General features: G+C 44.8%; 2 protein-coding genes across 2 annotated transcripts in view; both read right to left on the reverse strand.

Annotated features, from left to right (window-relative positions):
* Positions 1-770: 770 nt before the first annotated feature.
* On the reverse strand, positions 771-2,653 carry LOC140007589 (intron-encoded DNA endonuclease aI4-like). The gene has a single exon (XM_072050361.1). The coding sequence runs from the start codon at positions 2,651-2,653 to the stop codon at positions 1,013-1,015; it is 1,641 nt and encodes a 546-aa protein (XP_071906462.1). The 3' UTR covers positions 771-1,012.
* Positions 2,654-2,930: 277 nt separating this feature from the next.
* Positions 2,931-16,350, reverse strand: part of LOC140007590 (uncharacterized) — a 15,820-nt gene continuing 2,400 nt past the window's right edge. The window contains 1 exon segment of the mRNA XM_072050362.1: positions 2,931-16,350. This exon segment is cut by the window's right edge and continues 1,577 nt beyond it. The gene's annotated coding sequence lies outside the window, so the exon portion shown is untranslated.

Below are 16,350 nucleotides of genomic sequence, written 5' to 3' on the forward strand. Positions count from 1 at the left end.
CGAGCTGGATTCGAACCAGCACCTCTGGGACAGGCCCAGCGAACTCCCCTTTATTCTGATCGTGACAAAAGTTCTGTTAGGTTCTTAGTAGCAATCGTCGACCTTTTCTTCTTTTACTTCACATAGCTTTTCGTCTCCTTGATAGCTGGAAGTTCTCCAAAAGTATGAAAAGCTGGAGGACTTTGTACCATCCATTCCGATGTGGTTGGATTCTGTTCAACAGCCCAAGGACTTGGAGCACATCTTTTGTTCTTTCCACTGCTTGAAGTGATTGTTACGACCACGAAGAAACAACAAATCCCAACTACGGATATATAAGAGCCAAAACTGCTAAGGGCATTCCATCCAGCGTAAGCATCTGGATAATCTGGAATGCGACGTGGCATACCCGAAAGCCCTAAGAAATGCATGGGAAAGAAGGTCAGATTAACCCCAAAAAAAGTTATCCAAAAATGGATTTGACCTAAAGTTTCAGGGTATGTCCGACCAAAGATTTTACCTACCCAATAGTGAAATCCTGCAAATAAAGCAAAAACGGCTCCCATAGAAAGTACATAATGGAAATGTGCAACTACATAATAAGTATCATGTAGAGCAATGTCTAGTCCAGAATTTGCCAGAACTATTCCAGTGAGTCCTCCTATGGTAAACAAAAAGATGAACCCTACAGCAAATAACATGGGTGTTTTGTATTGTATTGAACCCCCCCACATGGTAGCGATCCAACTAAAGATTTTGATTCCAGTGGGGACAGCTATGATCATGGTAGCTGCGGTGAAGTAGGCACGGGTATCAACGTCTAAGCCCACAGTAAACATATGATGAGCCCAAACAAGAAATCCAAGAACACCTATACTGATCATGGCATAAACCATGCCTAGATACCCGAAGACCGGTTTTCCTGAAAAAGTCGAAACGATATGACTTATGATACCGGATCCAGGCAGAATGGGAATATACACCTCTGGATGCTTCTCTCTTCTACTAATCGGATGAATAGAAGAAAGGTGGACTATATCATCAACTTATTCCATTTATCTAGGAAAGCTAGCCATACTTTATGGTGAAGACTGTCAGGTTTAAATGCTTTGAGATCGTAAAGACTGTAATATTCCTCAATAAGGAAGAATCGTCGTGATTTATGACTTCGGAAAGTATTTGATTTAAAGTAATCTAGCATCATGATAACATCTTTTCGACTTTGTACAGACCATTGATAGTAACCATTTTGACTACTATCAAAGTAGAGACTTCCTCCAAATATTACCTTATAAGACTCTACATCTTGTAGAAGTTTATTAGTTACTCGAATACTTAGTTGAGGTAGTCCATGCTTCATAGCTATACTAAGAGTACCATCAGCATCAAAGAATCCTGCAAACCAATTTGATTGAGCATCAAGTGGAATAGGTAGAATTACGGGGATTCCCAGTACTTGACAGACACGATGTAGTTGAAGTAGTCGTGTTGAATGTCGAATATGACCATTTATACAATTCATTAGTTTAATCATACCAAGGTGATTATGTAGTCGATAACGATAAGCTTTAGCACCTGCTCGCATTTTAATACTTCCACCAAGCGTATGTTGGATATATCGTAGTAGTGGTAGATCTTCAAGTCCCATAGTAATTTCAAGAGAAGTGTATCCTTTTTTACTAACTTGAATACTTCCATCACCATCGATAATTCCAGCTAGCCATTCACAGAAGGATTTAGGATAAGTTGTTGCGCGTGTAGTCTCTGAGGTTCCTACTAGACTGCTTTTATGTCGTTGGTTACCTGCTGATTGTGTCTTAGATACCCCATTTTTACTAGATCGGGGTAAAAAACCACTTATGAACATAGTAGGAGTACCATTAAGCAGACAGTCCCAGCATATAGCGCAATGCGTATTCAGATTTGAATCTGAAAAGGGCCATTTAAAACCGAAGAACCGAAAGAGATGCTGGTATAATATGGGGTCTCCCCCTCCAGCGGGATCAGAAAAGGTTGTATTAAAGTTTCGATCGGTTAATAACATGGTAATTGCCCCTGCCAGTACCGGAAGTGATAATAAAAGTGAGAATGCTGTCACTAAAACTGACCACACAAATAGGGGTGATCTATGCATAGTCATTCCAGGTCCACGCATGTTGAAGATGGTTGTTATAAAATTGATAGAACCTAAAATGGATGAAACACCAGATAGATGAAGACTAGAAATTGCTGAATCAACTGCTCCTCCAGAATGGCTGGTAATACCACTTAAGGGCGGATAGACCGTCCACCCAGTTCCGCTACCCACTTCTACTAAGGCTGAGCTTAATAAGAGCAAGAGACTTGGTGGCAACAACCAGAATGAAATATTATTTAATCGTGGAAATGCCATGTCAGGCGCACCTATCAGAATCGGAACAAACCAATTACCAGATCCACCTATCATCGCCGGCATAACCATAAAAAAGATCATTAAAAAAGCGTGAGCCGTTATTAAAACATTATAAAGTTGATGATTCCCACCAAGAATTTGATCGCCGGGTCGTGCTAATTCCATACGAATCAGTACTGAGAAGCATGTGCCCATCACTCCAGCAATGGCACCGAAGATGAAATACAGAGTCCCTATATCCTTGTGGTTAGTAGAGAACAGCCATCGGACCGGATTTGTCATAAAATGGAGATTCTTTCGTTTCCTTCCTTATCAGAGAGGGGCCCCTTAGGGAGCAGAGCGGGGCTTATTTATTGAAAAGGGGGGGGGAAGGAAGAATGGAAAGCCCTCACTTTATTGATGGGACATTATGATCCCCTTTTCCTCTCACCCTCCCCCGGTTCTGGTTCAGGAAAAGGTCAAGGCAAGGATCTTACTTCAAAGCAATCTCTGGAGTTTTCCCTTATCCGAACGGGTCTTGCAAGAAAATAGGATTTCATATTGAGCTCCAAATATACGCTATTGGGATGGGATGGCTCTTACTAGCCCCCCCCTAAGAACCGCACGTGCGAGTTCCCCCGCATACGGCTCAAGTGGCGAAGGCCCTTTCCTTCGCGCTTGGTAAGCGCTTCGCTGTAGCCAGGCTTACTGCTAGCCTATCGGCTAGAGCCAAGCTTCGACCGCGACTGCTCGTCGCTTCTGGCCGCCTTATTCCGTCACCCGAGATCCAAGTCAGCACCGGCAAAGATCTTTTTATTCCTCGCGGTCGGGCCGGCTTGGAAGCAAGCTACCTCTTGCCTATCTCACCCCCTTTCTTATTATTAGTAAGATAGGTTGCCCCTTTCCCTTTTTAATAATAAGGTAAGCTTCCAAAGCCCCTTCCTTCAGCTGGGTGAGCCTTCGCTTTTTGGATCGTCTTCTGCCCAATGCGGTACCGCCCGTTTTTTGGTTCCCATTGGGTTTACCTTGTTCACAGGTCGACCCCATGGCAGCAAGAAAAAGCGATCTTGTGCTATACTCCGGTGATCTCTTTCCTACCGAGGCACGCAAACTCCCATCGTGTCCCAGATCACATTCCGTGAATCGAAAGGGGAAGCCTACTCATCTATCAGTTCCTCTCGTAGATCGGTGCGGTTTTACGAAGCGTCTAAGCACAGTTCACTCGCGTTGATCAATCAAGAGGGTTGCCGCCACTCCTTAAGGTTACCTCTTCTATCATATAGACTTCTTGCATTATTTCCCACGCTTCATACCTCCTCTTTTTCTTCTTTTTTTCTTTTTAAGGTAAGGTAAAGGACCAGGGATGGTGGGGTAGGAGCATCCAGTCGGCAATCTTTTTGGCTTGACCAATCAGTCTTATGTCCTCCGAGTCGCACGGCGTTTTAACCGAAATAACTTCTTGCGCAATTCATGCCTTTCTGTTTTTATGACCAAAAATTGTTTCTTTCTTTCCATTTCAAATTGTTCTCTGGACTTTTTATCAATATGAGGTGATCGTAACACAGTATATAAGACTCGTGATTCAGGCAATCCAATCTTCCGTGTGTAAGGCGGAAGCCCCAAAAAATTGTTTTCCAAAAATGGGTGATCAAAAGATCTAATTACTATGCGTATCTTGGTGGTCGTTACTTTTGGTGGTCTTTCTTTTTGGCTGACTCCTCTTCTTGTTCTATTGATCAGAAGCATCCAGCAGCGCCACGCCAGTAGAAAGAGTTAAGCTACTAAGCTAAGCTACTGTTGGGGAACTCGGTAGAAGCAATTTGCCGATTCCGCCTATCAAAGTTCTGTTCATTTCCAGAGGAGAACCTCGTCCGAGAACTTGTATAGAGAAGGATTTCCCGCGGCGCAGCAGTTCTTCCATACCAACTTGGTGACCCTTATTTAGTTGTTTATAAGGTTCCTAGAGGTTGGTTGCTTTTTCCCAACAGTTCTCACTTTTTCAAAAAAGAAAGAAGAAATTAGGAGCGGCCTTCATTTCTTCTCCGAGACCTATCCTCTTCGAAGGTTTCCAGTTTTCTCTTAAAAGCCGAACTCCTTTTTTCCTCCTCTATTTCTTTCCTGATCTCGTCGGGGTATTCTTTCCATTTTTCTTTGAAGGGCTTGCTCTTTCCTTCTGTTACTACTTCCTGCAGCCGGTCTAAGCGGCATTTTAGCTCCTCTAATTCTTCTTTGGAAAGCGCTTCGCCCGAATTTCTTTTTCTTTCTAATTCTTCTACCCGCGAAAGCTCTTCTAAAAAATAAGAGTTTTCGGCAGCTGTGGTAGAATTTAGATCCAGACCAGGCTTCCTAGAAGAACTAGAACTGGTTCCATCGTTTCCGACAGACTGATAAAATGCTTCCAAAAAAAGAAGAGATTTTCTCTTCGCAAAGAAAGCCTAGAACGACTTTCTTGCAAAGGTTTGAAGACGTGAGACCGGAATGAAATTCCACGACTACAAGCGGGAGAGGAAGGGACGAAGCGAAGAGAAACTGGCTTAAAGCAATACAGCTAACAGCTCATCAATCAATAAAGGAACTGGTAGATATCTTTCAATTCACCCGATGCGGACTCGTATGCTTGCTTCGTAGTAACTACCTCGCTGGCAAGAAGGGCTACTCCTCTTTATGCTTGGGTGCATAAGCTGATTTCCCCTTTCTCTTTATGGTATGGAAAAAGAGTTAAAGGGTCGACCTAGCCAATCTTTAAGGTTTTGAGCTAATTAGCCTTTGACCCTAGCCACTAAACAACATTTTTTGAGATTCGTTTTCCTTCGCTTTCGAAAAAAATCTCTGCTAAAGATAAAGAGTTCCCGTGCGCTTTAAAGCTTCCACGATTACGATTAGCTCTTGACCTAAGACCGGCCATAGCCACTTACTATAGGAAAACGCAAGGGAGCGAGCCGTGCCCGAAGTCCTTACCTTAACAGCAAGTAGGGGGCGGGTCTCTCTGAAAGATGTTATTCCTTGCTAATTGACAGCAATCCCTCCAATCGGAATGGAAAGAGTATCGTAAGATATGGTCTTAACCGGGATTTTCTTCTTACTTTATTCTACTTTAAGGTAGGGGCGACTCTTTTGGAGAGGCAAGCAAGGCGATCTATCGTTGCACTAAGGAAAGGTTTCGAATCCTCCATCCTTGGAATTGAATCCATAGTTTTGAATCTATGCCCAAGCAGAACAAATACCACAGTTAATCATTAGTAGCAGACTAGGCAGGTGATCATTAAGAATAGGCATCGAATGCCATGGTTGGCTCTTTGATAGAATCAGCTCTTGTCTTCATATACGTTTTTAGCCTTATCCGCTCTGCTTGTTACAGTTAATCCACGCAAAGCAAGGTATAAGGGGCGAAGAAGAGGGTGGACATGAATCAAGAGAATAAGCTGTTGTCGCAATTGAATCAATCTCCCCTTCACCAGGAAAGCGAGAGCGGAGTACCAGACGATTTTTGAATTCGATTAGGTAAGGTAAGAAGAGCGGACGATAACAGTAAGCGGAGGATGTCGGTAGAAGACTACCAGCCAATGATGGACCTAGGCTTACTACCGCCAAGTAGTCTATGAAGTCTCAAATTGAGTACTAAAGTCAAACTACTTGTCCTCCCCAAAAGAGCAGCTGAAATCAACCCATGGCAAAGCAGCATATCCGTTTATTAAGCATAGTCGCCCGTCTAAGGTTTCGGGACAAGAAGAGAGGCGGTTTCGAGTGTTCATGTGCCAATTTCGGTTGAGGTAATGCTAATTGATCCTCCGTAGTTGATGAACCTCTTTCAGAGCCTGTTACTCGTAAGTCAAAATCATTCTATGCCCATTATTTAGCGCTATAACACGTTTTAATTACTTTTACAATGGGTATCAAAGGTGCAAGAAAAATTCTGTGTATCAGCGCGCATCTCTCCCCTACTGAACCTACTCCGGAATCCACTTAGTGGCCGGATCACCTGAATGAGGGGCTACTGTAGGCTATGCTGCTAGGCACGCTCCCGAACTAGTAGGGCTTCTAGTGAAAGCGGGTAAGAGAAAGCCGGGACGGGCAAAGAGACTATTGGTAGTACTAGTGCGGGAAAACGGTTCAGGCTGACTAGAGGGGATTGGAATTGTACGCTTGCCACTGCGGAAAGGCCCTTCAAAAGTCATGTTTTCACCTGTTCGTTAGTGTCTTCTGAACCCGAACCCCCTTAGGCCACGTCTGTTGGTGCAATAAAGTGCCTTTTTGTCTAGAGCTTGACTGCTATTGGAAGAAGTAGGTCAGTGAAGGGAGAAGAAGAAAAACCTTTCTTTTTGATGTCTCTCTAACTCTCCATTGAATAATAGCAGAAAGCAGTGAACTGATCCCTAGGGCTAGGAAAGAAGCAAGATAGGCAAGCAAGAAAGGGAATGGAATAGAGCTTGAACCGTCGTCCCCAACGATCCTATAGTAAGTAGAACGGATGTTTCCTGTCTATTATAGAATCAACCCAGCGGCCCTAGCCTTAACACGATGCGCAGTTTCCCGCGCATTTCGCACCAGCTGAATTTTGGGTTTAAGTTAGTGTTCAATGAGCCAATACCCACTAAGAAAGTTCCTTACTTAAAGGCTTCTAGAAAGCGGTTTAAGGAGAGCGCTTCGCATTACATCAGTCTTGCCCCTGGGCTCCGGTGGTTACCTCAATGGTTGTTCATCACCTGTTAGGGATTCCTCAAGACAGGTGCCACATTCGTGGAGGACGAAACATTAGGGGATTCGGGGATAACCACGGAGGGATCTAGAAAATGGAGTATTCTAGCTTTTGCTTTTCAAGCTGTGCCTTGGTTGTTCAAGAAGGGGAGCTGCGGGTTCTTGCTTTCCTTGTAGGAAAGGTCTGGGTTTGGTATGGCATTAGAGAAGACTTGTTATGGTTATGCGGCTATATAGAAAAGGCGGGTGGGGCTTCAGGCGGCCGGCCGCCTTCATATAATCAATAAAAATTCCATCGATTGTAGCTAGTGATTGCCCGGGTCGGTGTGTGATCACCTTTGGTGAAGCAACCCTTCAGATGCTCTCTCCGCCCATGCCGAATACCCCCGGCCGGTTCCGCCGGGTAAGGCCAGGAGCTAGTTTGGGGAATCACGGGGCCTTACTTATGAAGGGGGGATTTTTTTCTGAAATAGAATGATTGATAGAATCGATATTTCATAGAAGAATGGCCGAGGCCAAAAAATCCTTTCACACCCGCACATGTGGCTGAATATATAAGGAGGTTCACCCACCTTGGAAAAATCCATCCTGTATCCCTTACTTGCCAGCTTGATTGCTTGGCTTGTCTTATTTACCGTTTTCCTTAGCGGGTGCTTTATGTCTGGTCCTTTCGGGTCGCCTGACCTGGGCTGATGGCGCTTCGTAACGGCTTGTCTAGAGTCCAGCGGCTCTCTAAGGCTTCGATGTACTAGTACCTGCCACCAAAACATCGTGAAGGATTCAGTGAACGTCTTGAAACGCAGTAACACAAGACAATTCACTGAATGGTTGTTGGCTCTACCGGAGGAGTATGAAATCAACAACGTGTAACTGCTTGGGCATTCAGTGTTCCGCCGCTTGAGGAAGTATGTGAGAGGATCGATGTTGAGCAGAAGTGGGGTTAAAGCAGCCAACAACACATCCCCCTTTACTTAGTAGGGTTTGAAAGGCTGGACAGTTTTCCTTTCCTATCCAGTATTTTCAATCCAAGCCGAAATAGGAAAAGCCGCAAGCACCACTAGGCCCGGTCGTCGGTTGAACGTCAGTAAGGTCCGATATTCATTCCTTACTCAAATAGGAAGATGGCAGTCATCCCAAAATAAGCTGGCAGTATCAATCTAGCAGCGTGGTCCAGAACAAGCCTTTGCTGATCCATTTCGCTCGCTTGCAGCGCCTCGACTCGAGTTTCCGCTGTAGGATTGAGTAAGGTGACGAGAGCTGAAGCCAAGGTTCCTTGCTACGCTCCATAGATGTTCGTACGATTTTTGTGGATCTTGGGTGTGTTTGAATTCAGCCTCTCGTTAGGTCTTGATTGTCCACCTTCTCAAGCGCCTCTACCATACCCTTAGAAAGTGACAACGGATGACTTCCATTACTAAATGAATGGAAGAACTTTTCAAACTAGTTGATAGTTGTTCCCTGGTTGCACCCCAAAATGGGTTCTAATATACTAAATCACATGTTTCTGTTTTCGGAACATCACATGTAGACTTTTTGGGGGGGGAATCACTCGGCGCGGGGCCTCCCGCGTGAGGTCAGGTCAGGTGATGGTCAACAACTCAGGCAGGAAATGCTGAAAAGCGGCTAACGACGCAAGAGCTCTTTTCCCCTTATACGCTCTAAAAAAAGGGGTATGTAGGGTTTTTGGACCCTATGTTGAGTAAGGGTTCCAAAAGTGATAGGTATGTGTTCTTTCTTGGCACTCTCTTTCTATATTATGCCAACCTAAAAAGAGCGATTGAGAGTGGATTTCAGGTTCGATAGTGTCGAGAAGTTATTAGCCACCGGGACCGTACTTTCGTAAAAGCACCATTGGGCTTCCTTCCTCTCCCGCTTGTAGTCGTGGAATTGAATTCCGGTCTCACGTCTTCAAACCTCTCCTTCCTCTTGAACCTGGAAAAAAAATCGATCTCGCCAGAATCGAAAAAGTAAACTGAACTTGACTTAAGACGAAGGAAGCGAGTGTCGAAAAAACCGCTTTCTTAAGGCTTCAAACTACTAGTCATTAAGACTACTATAAAAGAAAAGTAAGGAAGTCCTTTTCTTGACTTGACCTGCGTGCATTATACCTACCCCCTTTTTAAAGAACTTGATTTCAATCTCAACAAAGAAATGAAAGCATAACTCTTTGCTTCTTGTCTTCTTACTCTTTTAGCCTGCCTTGTGGAGGTCTCTCGGGTGTCTACGGCAGATCCGATCAGTCTCGTGATGAAGAGAAGTTTTTTCCGATCTTCCACTAAGAAAGGTATCGTCACGACAACTCAATTTGTCCGGTAAACTACTCGGGGCTCCCATGGTTTAGTAAAAGGGAGGGGAGATTTTCTCTTCATCCGGGTGTTCCTTTCATTCCATTATGAACTCAAAAGTGTAAGGCTGATTAGTGAGGTCTTAAAAACGTCATACAATGAATGATCGGGCGTTCCATTTTTGCTTTCAGCAAGTAGGCGACGCGAATCTATGCTTTCTATGTCTATGTTTCAATCGAATACCAATTGCTTGGATGCGTTTGAAAGCCTCGAGATTACTTGAAAAAAGAAAAATGCTTTTTAGGTTTGTCTTGTGTCTCCGAAACAAACGGTCCATTTGTTGATGGGCGAACGACGGGGATTGAACCCGCGCGTGGTGGATTCACAATCCACTGCCTTGATCCACTTGGCTACATCCGCCCCTACCCCCGCACAGGTTTCAGTCTCTATCTACGATCAGATCTTTCTGAACTCCCCTATGACCGCTATCAAAGAGAAGCTTTTTCCTATACTATATAAATAAGTCTATTGATTCTTGTGTTTCGGAATTAGGGGAAACAAAGCTTCAACATATGAATATGCCTGGCAAAGCTTCAAACAAAGAGGTTGGGCTGTTCACTTCATTGATTTGACTTCACTTTACTTAAGATTCATTAAAGATAGGGGGGCAGTGAAGGCTCGTTTAGTAGACAGCAAGTGAGCAGCAAGCTCCGCTTGAAGAAGCTTCGCCCCTCTCAGAGAAAGCCATTGCGCGCTAGCCCGGCCTGCGCGCCCTTAAACTACATTGAAGCCCCTTTCGACAAACCTTTCTATATCTATAAGAGTTGGGAAGCTCGAAGTCTTCGCATGCTTGAGCGCATCTTTCCTCTTTCTATTAGGTTGGTTGTCAAAATGCTTTTTCTTGCCTCTCACTTCGTTCGACCTTGAAGGCTTGCCTTTCAGTCGAGCGCTTTCATACCTCTCACATTCGTTCCAAGCAGGCTTTCTTGCGGTCGAAGCCAGATTCTTTCAGAACCTTTATGACTAAACTAAGAGAATAGGGGTAGGGGGAGGGGGGTCCTTGACGACCTTCCTTCAGCCGGCTCCGCCCTATCTATTCATTTCTTTTTTCAAATGGATATTTAGGGTGTTCATAGATTTTGAAACCAGATCAATATCCATTTCTCAATATCTCTTTCTATCTATCGATATCAAGATCTATCTGGCCATATCTAAGGCACCCCTTAAATGAAAGGAGGGCGCGCGTAACCACCTGTCCCCGACCCGACGATGTCCCCTGGGCGAAAGGGGCCACCATTCTCTTTCTTCAATCATTCCGATCAGGACAAGTGGGTTGGTTCGTTTCCTCCTCCTATCTACGCAATTCTCTGTCTGAATTCGTGATCATGTTAGGCGAAAGGTAGTTGTAGAGGAGCGGCTGTGAAACGGCAATTCCCCCTTCAAGCTAAAGCTTTCCTCCTTCCCCGGCCTCTTATTGATAGATAGGGTACCGATGCGGGCTTACCAAGAAAGCCACTTGAGAAGCTAGCCGCCGCGACGAGGCAAGAAAAGTGGATTGGAGGAGCTAGACTGAGAAGTGTGAGATCCGCAGCAAAAAAAAGAAGAAAGAGGCGACTTTGGAGGAGGGAATTGGAGAGGATGGCATCCAATTTTTATGAACCATGGATAGTCGCTGGTGATTCTAATGCAGTTAGCAGCAGTGAAGATAAATTGGGAGGTCTGAGACCCCCTCGAGTCTCAACCTTGGAATTCAGGACAATGATCAGTGACTTCCATTTCATGGAGCTTCACAAAGGAAAGAGGAATTTACCAACCTTGCTTCTCTCATGGTACAATCCTCTTCTCGCTGAGCCCCTCTGCCTTCATCTTCGGGAGATAGATCAGATGCGGAAAACCTTCTAGAACGAGATTCTATCTCAGAGGGCCCTCGCTACCATCACATCTTGGTCTTGGAGAGGGAAATTCATCAGCGAAAGATTTTCAATCTGTGAAATTCATTCTCAAGTGAAAACATTCTTCCAGCCCCCAAGGGACAGGGAAAGTCAATCACAGTTGATGGATCCAAGCTGACATTCTTCAAAGGCTTTCCCGGACTTAAAGAAATTCTTCTTTTTTCATATGGCTGAACCCCGCATTGACATTGACTTGCGTTCTAAATCGCCCTGAAAACAAAGCCCTGACTTTCACTTTAGGGCTGGCTCCCCCATTCAGGACGGAGTTGAGATTGTTCGAACCCATGGCTTTCGCCCAGTCTGTGATAATGTACCCTTCCTACAGAGATTCTCTCTGCTAAGCCCTCCGCGGACCGTAGCAAGGTAATAGAATCTTTCTCGGATCCTTCCTATACAAAGCCAGAGCGCCTTGTCGAAGCCGGGCATCACCACCTGAGTCCTTGATGAGTCGAGCATTCAAGACTATCTGCGAGTGTCGATCGGAATGATGCAGCGAGACCTATCGGCTACAAGGTCCCTTAGAGTTCACCGAGAAACCTCGTACAGACTTCCCAGCGGAGCCGCCTTCTCCTCCTAGGAGGAGAAGAAAGAAAGAACGGTAAAAGAAGCTAGGAAGGAGAATCAAGGGGGGTGGGTCGGTGAAGGGAGCGAGCACTCATAACAAGGCAAGAAAGCAAGCCACTGTTGATGAACTAGTCAAAGTGAACCTGAGTATAGATCAAGAACCCAGGCCAAGAATTGAACCTTTCTCATCAAGAGCTCTTTCTTTGAATGATTCATGTTAAAGCAATGGTTTTCTTTCCTTCTCCTTTCATATTCGGCCCTAGAACTCCCTCCGGTTCTTATCCGAGCCTTGCAAGACCTCTTTTCGGATGGTTGTTGGTGGTCCCATGGAGATTGATGTCTATGGAATTGATCGGTTGATTCTCCGCCGTAGCTGGGACTCCACCGACTTGTGCCTGAGGCATTACTAATTGCGTCAACACCTCTATTTGCCTCGACATCTGTTGAAAAATCTTTACCATCTCATCATTTTTTTTCCTATGTGCACCATATCGACCATAGCCTCCTCTTCCAAGATATGCCATAGCTTTGAAAAGAACCCTTCAGATCAGAGTCACTCGGCGAGAATGTTTCTGTAGTTTTTTTTTAGGGAGGGAAAAGGGGCCTGGTTGCCTATTCGGAACATCCCTCTTGTCCCGGAGAGGGCGGGAGCGGATTGCGACGATTCCTATGCCATAAGGCGGGGGACGAGCCGTGAAAATAGCAGCTGACGTAAACGGGCCATGATCTGAGTAGCCAATTCACACCAGGTCGTCTTTCTCCTCTGTTATTCGACCCGGAGGAAGGCCCGCCCAGTTGTTGTAGATTCTATAGATCTTTCTCCACCCTTCCTTCTCCATCATTTCGCTTCCAATTCATCAATCTAATGGGGAGGTGTGAGAATCAGATCCAGGGATCAGGATTTTCCGAACTTGCGCCCAACTCGCCTTTCTAATCAACGTAGGGACGGCGGAAGCCATGGTCGAAGGTTGCATGAGAGGAGCGTAAAAACAATAGTTTTCTTCATCTTTAGTTTAAACTTCTATACACGAGTACTAGCACGGATTCTATTCACAGAAGGGAATGAATGGAATCCTATGTTTATTGGCTTAGAGTGCCAAAGAACGCATTCTAGAAGAAAGCCTCCGGCGGTTGAAGATCAGCCTATCTTATATGCTGTCTTATGCCTTTTGAGTGCACAAGTGAACGAAGTGGCCCTTTGTTAAGAGATTCAAGGGAGAGTGGAATGCCTGGAACGAGAAAGGGTGGGTCTCATATCCCGAGATCTTTGTATTTTCATCTTTAAGAACATGTGAACTTAGCAGAGGATGTGGAATCAGTATCTCCAATAGCAGTGAGCGGAACTCCATCAATAGATCTCTCCGCGGTCCCCTCTCTTTGTCAGTAGAATGACTAAGTACCGGAATTTGACCAGTCAAGTCAGTTCCTCCCACCTAGGTCCCCGGCTTTGCTTTCTTGTCCGGAATAGAACCAGCTTTAGTTCCGAGGACGGAAGCCTTTTTTTCTGGTTGGCTAGTTGGTTCTTATTTTCATCCGCCGGAAGAACACCAGAGAAGCGTCTTCTGCGTGCTAGGCCAACCGTAGAGGAAAAGCTGTCTCGTTTTGATTGGCCGTTGAAAACAGAGCGGGCACGCAACCCTGTCCAAAAAGACGTACTTTTCCTTGAGTTCCTCAGGAGTGTACTCCGCGGGCCAATTATGCTTACGGAGATAGTCTATAAACTTGGCACCCAACGGAGTCCTTAACTGCTTAAGAACCTTCAGATCGTCAAAGGAACTTCTCAAGGTACCGTAAGAACGAAAAAGCCTATTAACGAGGTCCTCATTAGAGTATATATTCAAAAAGTCTTCGCACTTGGATAGCTTGTCCAAGACCACTTGATTGGGGACGGTAGTATCGTTCTTGTGATGCCTAGAGCTTTGGATCGAGTACGTGGTCAAGTTCGTTCGGCTTCGATCTTCCTATCGAAAGAAGAAATATAGTTTTTCTTTCTTCAGATGTGGCATTTGCTACATAATCCGCATCTGTTGTCATAATAGCTACTATAAGGGAGGAGTTCAGGTCTGCTTAGTATTCTCGGACCCCGGGGTGATTCCATTCACTTCTTCAACTGCTAAGAAGAATAGCTTTTCTTCCCAGATCGGGATTACTATAATAAGTAATAAAAGAAGGCTCAGGACTGCGATGAGGATTAGTGGGTAATTTCCTTTTTAAAGGAGGAGATGCGAGGAATAGTTCATTAGATCCATTCCACTTCGAACTCCAAAGTCTTAAGCAAACTGGCATCTACCATCCCTAGCTCTGTAGCCGAAATAGAAAGATTCAAGGGGCGAAGGGAAAGCGTCTGTGGACAGAGAGGTCAGGTGGGGATAGAGTAGCCGGTAACCTTAGGCTAATAGCTAGCCTAAGCTCTAGCCATAGTTAGGGATGAGCTGGGGTAGGCAAAAGCCCATAAAGACCGGTGCCGGCTCGTCTGCGCATACTATTTTACAGATTCAAACTATTGACAAATTAAAGAAGGAAGAGTGCCGTCCGCGCTTACTCTACTAGAAGCCTCATCTTATAGTTCTAACTCTTCGTTCTTACTATTACCCGGGAACGGACTGGCCAAGACTTCAGCTTAAAAGCGTTGAACCTGAGCTATTTAGGGGAAAAAGAAAGAAAAAACCCCTCCTCTACTTCTCGGCTTCCTTCCTCCAACAGATGCGGATGAATTAGCTGCCCTTATTCTTTTAACATTTGAAGAGCTAACCCCTGAAGTTACTTTAGTCGGCATAAGAACAAAGAACTAAATGGGTCTCCTTAGCCTTTTGTTAGCTTCGGTGGCCTGGAGTCTTCTACGGGGCATCTCTTCTTTATAGATAAGGAAGTCGATTCAGAACACGCAAGAAAAGGGTTGATGGAACCATGCAAACAGTGCTCATTAACTCACTAGCGTCCCAATCAAATCATTCCAAAGTACTTCCCCCATGCGCCCCATTTCGGAACAAGCTCTTGGTGAAAAAGACTGGCGTGTAGTCCGAAAAGCGCCTATGGAAGATCAAAGATTTTCCCTCGTTGTTATTTCCTTTTTCTTGAGAAAGCTCTGCCGAGTAAGGGAATGCTCGTGTAGTCGACACTTGCACTAAAAATGAAATAATAGAAGAAGAGCGCTTTTGCCAGCTAATGAGTGCCTTTACTAGAGAGTGAATACTACACTTACTCTATGAAAATAGAAGCGAAACCTTGAAAAAAGAGAAAATTTCGCCTTCGAAAAGGCTTTAATTAAAGTGGATTTCGAGAATGGGTGCGCCCTCTCAGCTCTAACTTGTCGCTATATCTATCAAAGAAATTGAATGAAAGTGCCTTTCGGAAAGTTTTATTGCACGAGTTTCGAAAGAGAGCACTTAGGAGAGCTATTCTATTAAGAGCTTTCTTTCCTACTCAGCTTGGGTCGTAAGTTAGCCGGACATACCGCTTACATGCTATTGTAATCGGCAAGCCTCCTACCTACTCCAATTCGGTCAGTGTTCAGTTAGTGCTCACCCGACCATTCTTCTCTCGTACTCCCCCCATCTGTATTTGGAAACCTCTTAATGGGGAATCACACGTTCCTTTCTCTTCTGCCGCTTTGATCTCTTGTGAGCTTTCTTCAATTATGATTTTTTGATTTTTGTGTATGTGGCGGTCTGCCTCTGCCGCCCGGAACCCCTTAGCACTAACTGACCACTAACAACATTCCACCGGAGAACCCATGCATTCAATTAGAAAAAGCTTCCTGTTTTGGTACTCCAATCACCACTTCTCAGTTTCAAAAGGAAACAAGGAGTATGTTCATTTATGAAATTAGAACCTTCCAAAAAGGAATTCGCGGTAAAGAGAACGAGTGAAGGAGTAGGGGGGAAGCCCTAACCGAGAGAGGATCCACGGGGAAACCTTACTCTGCTGAGCTATTCGGATTTAGATGGATAGAGCTCGTACCGGGGAATTGAGTCCCTGATTGCCCATCACTATACTAAGCCACCATCTCTCCAGTGACTCTCCTCCTACGGTTCTTGCCGTGCCAGAGACGGACCATCATGATAAAAAATTTCCATTTTTTGGGATTTCTGTCTCAAACTCTAAGGCTACCTTTTTGTGTTTGACGTGTAATCTTCCCTATCTAAACCAGTCATCTCATGATAGTCCCATGCAAAGCAATCTCTGTACTGCTTCAGCAACTGGCATACCTTTCCTAAAATCAAATCCTTTCTTTTTTCTATTATGAAATTCCATAGTTATCGCGGAGTGGGAAAAGCCCCCAGTTCTCTCTCCAGCACCGCTTAGTGATGAAACAGCAGCTAGTCTTGCTAACTAAATCAGTTCCTTCCCCTTAGCCTTAGTGCTCCCCATGCCCTAGCTAGCAGCCTATAAGACCGGGCATGAAGTTAGCTTTCAAGCAACGGCTACGAGTACTCGAGCAGTAAAAGCTTATAGTGGAACAGCTTATTTTGCATCAACGGCTGATTGAATTGCTCTCCCAAGA

Source organism: Coffea arabica, chromosome 5c (genome assembly GCF_036785885.1).
Source record: "Coffea arabica cultivar ET-39 chromosome 5c, Coffea Arabica ET-39 HiFi, whole genome shotgun sequence".
Classification (NCBI taxonomy): domain Eukaryota; kingdom Viridiplantae; phylum Streptophyta; class Magnoliopsida; order Gentianales; family Rubiaceae; genus Coffea; species Coffea arabica.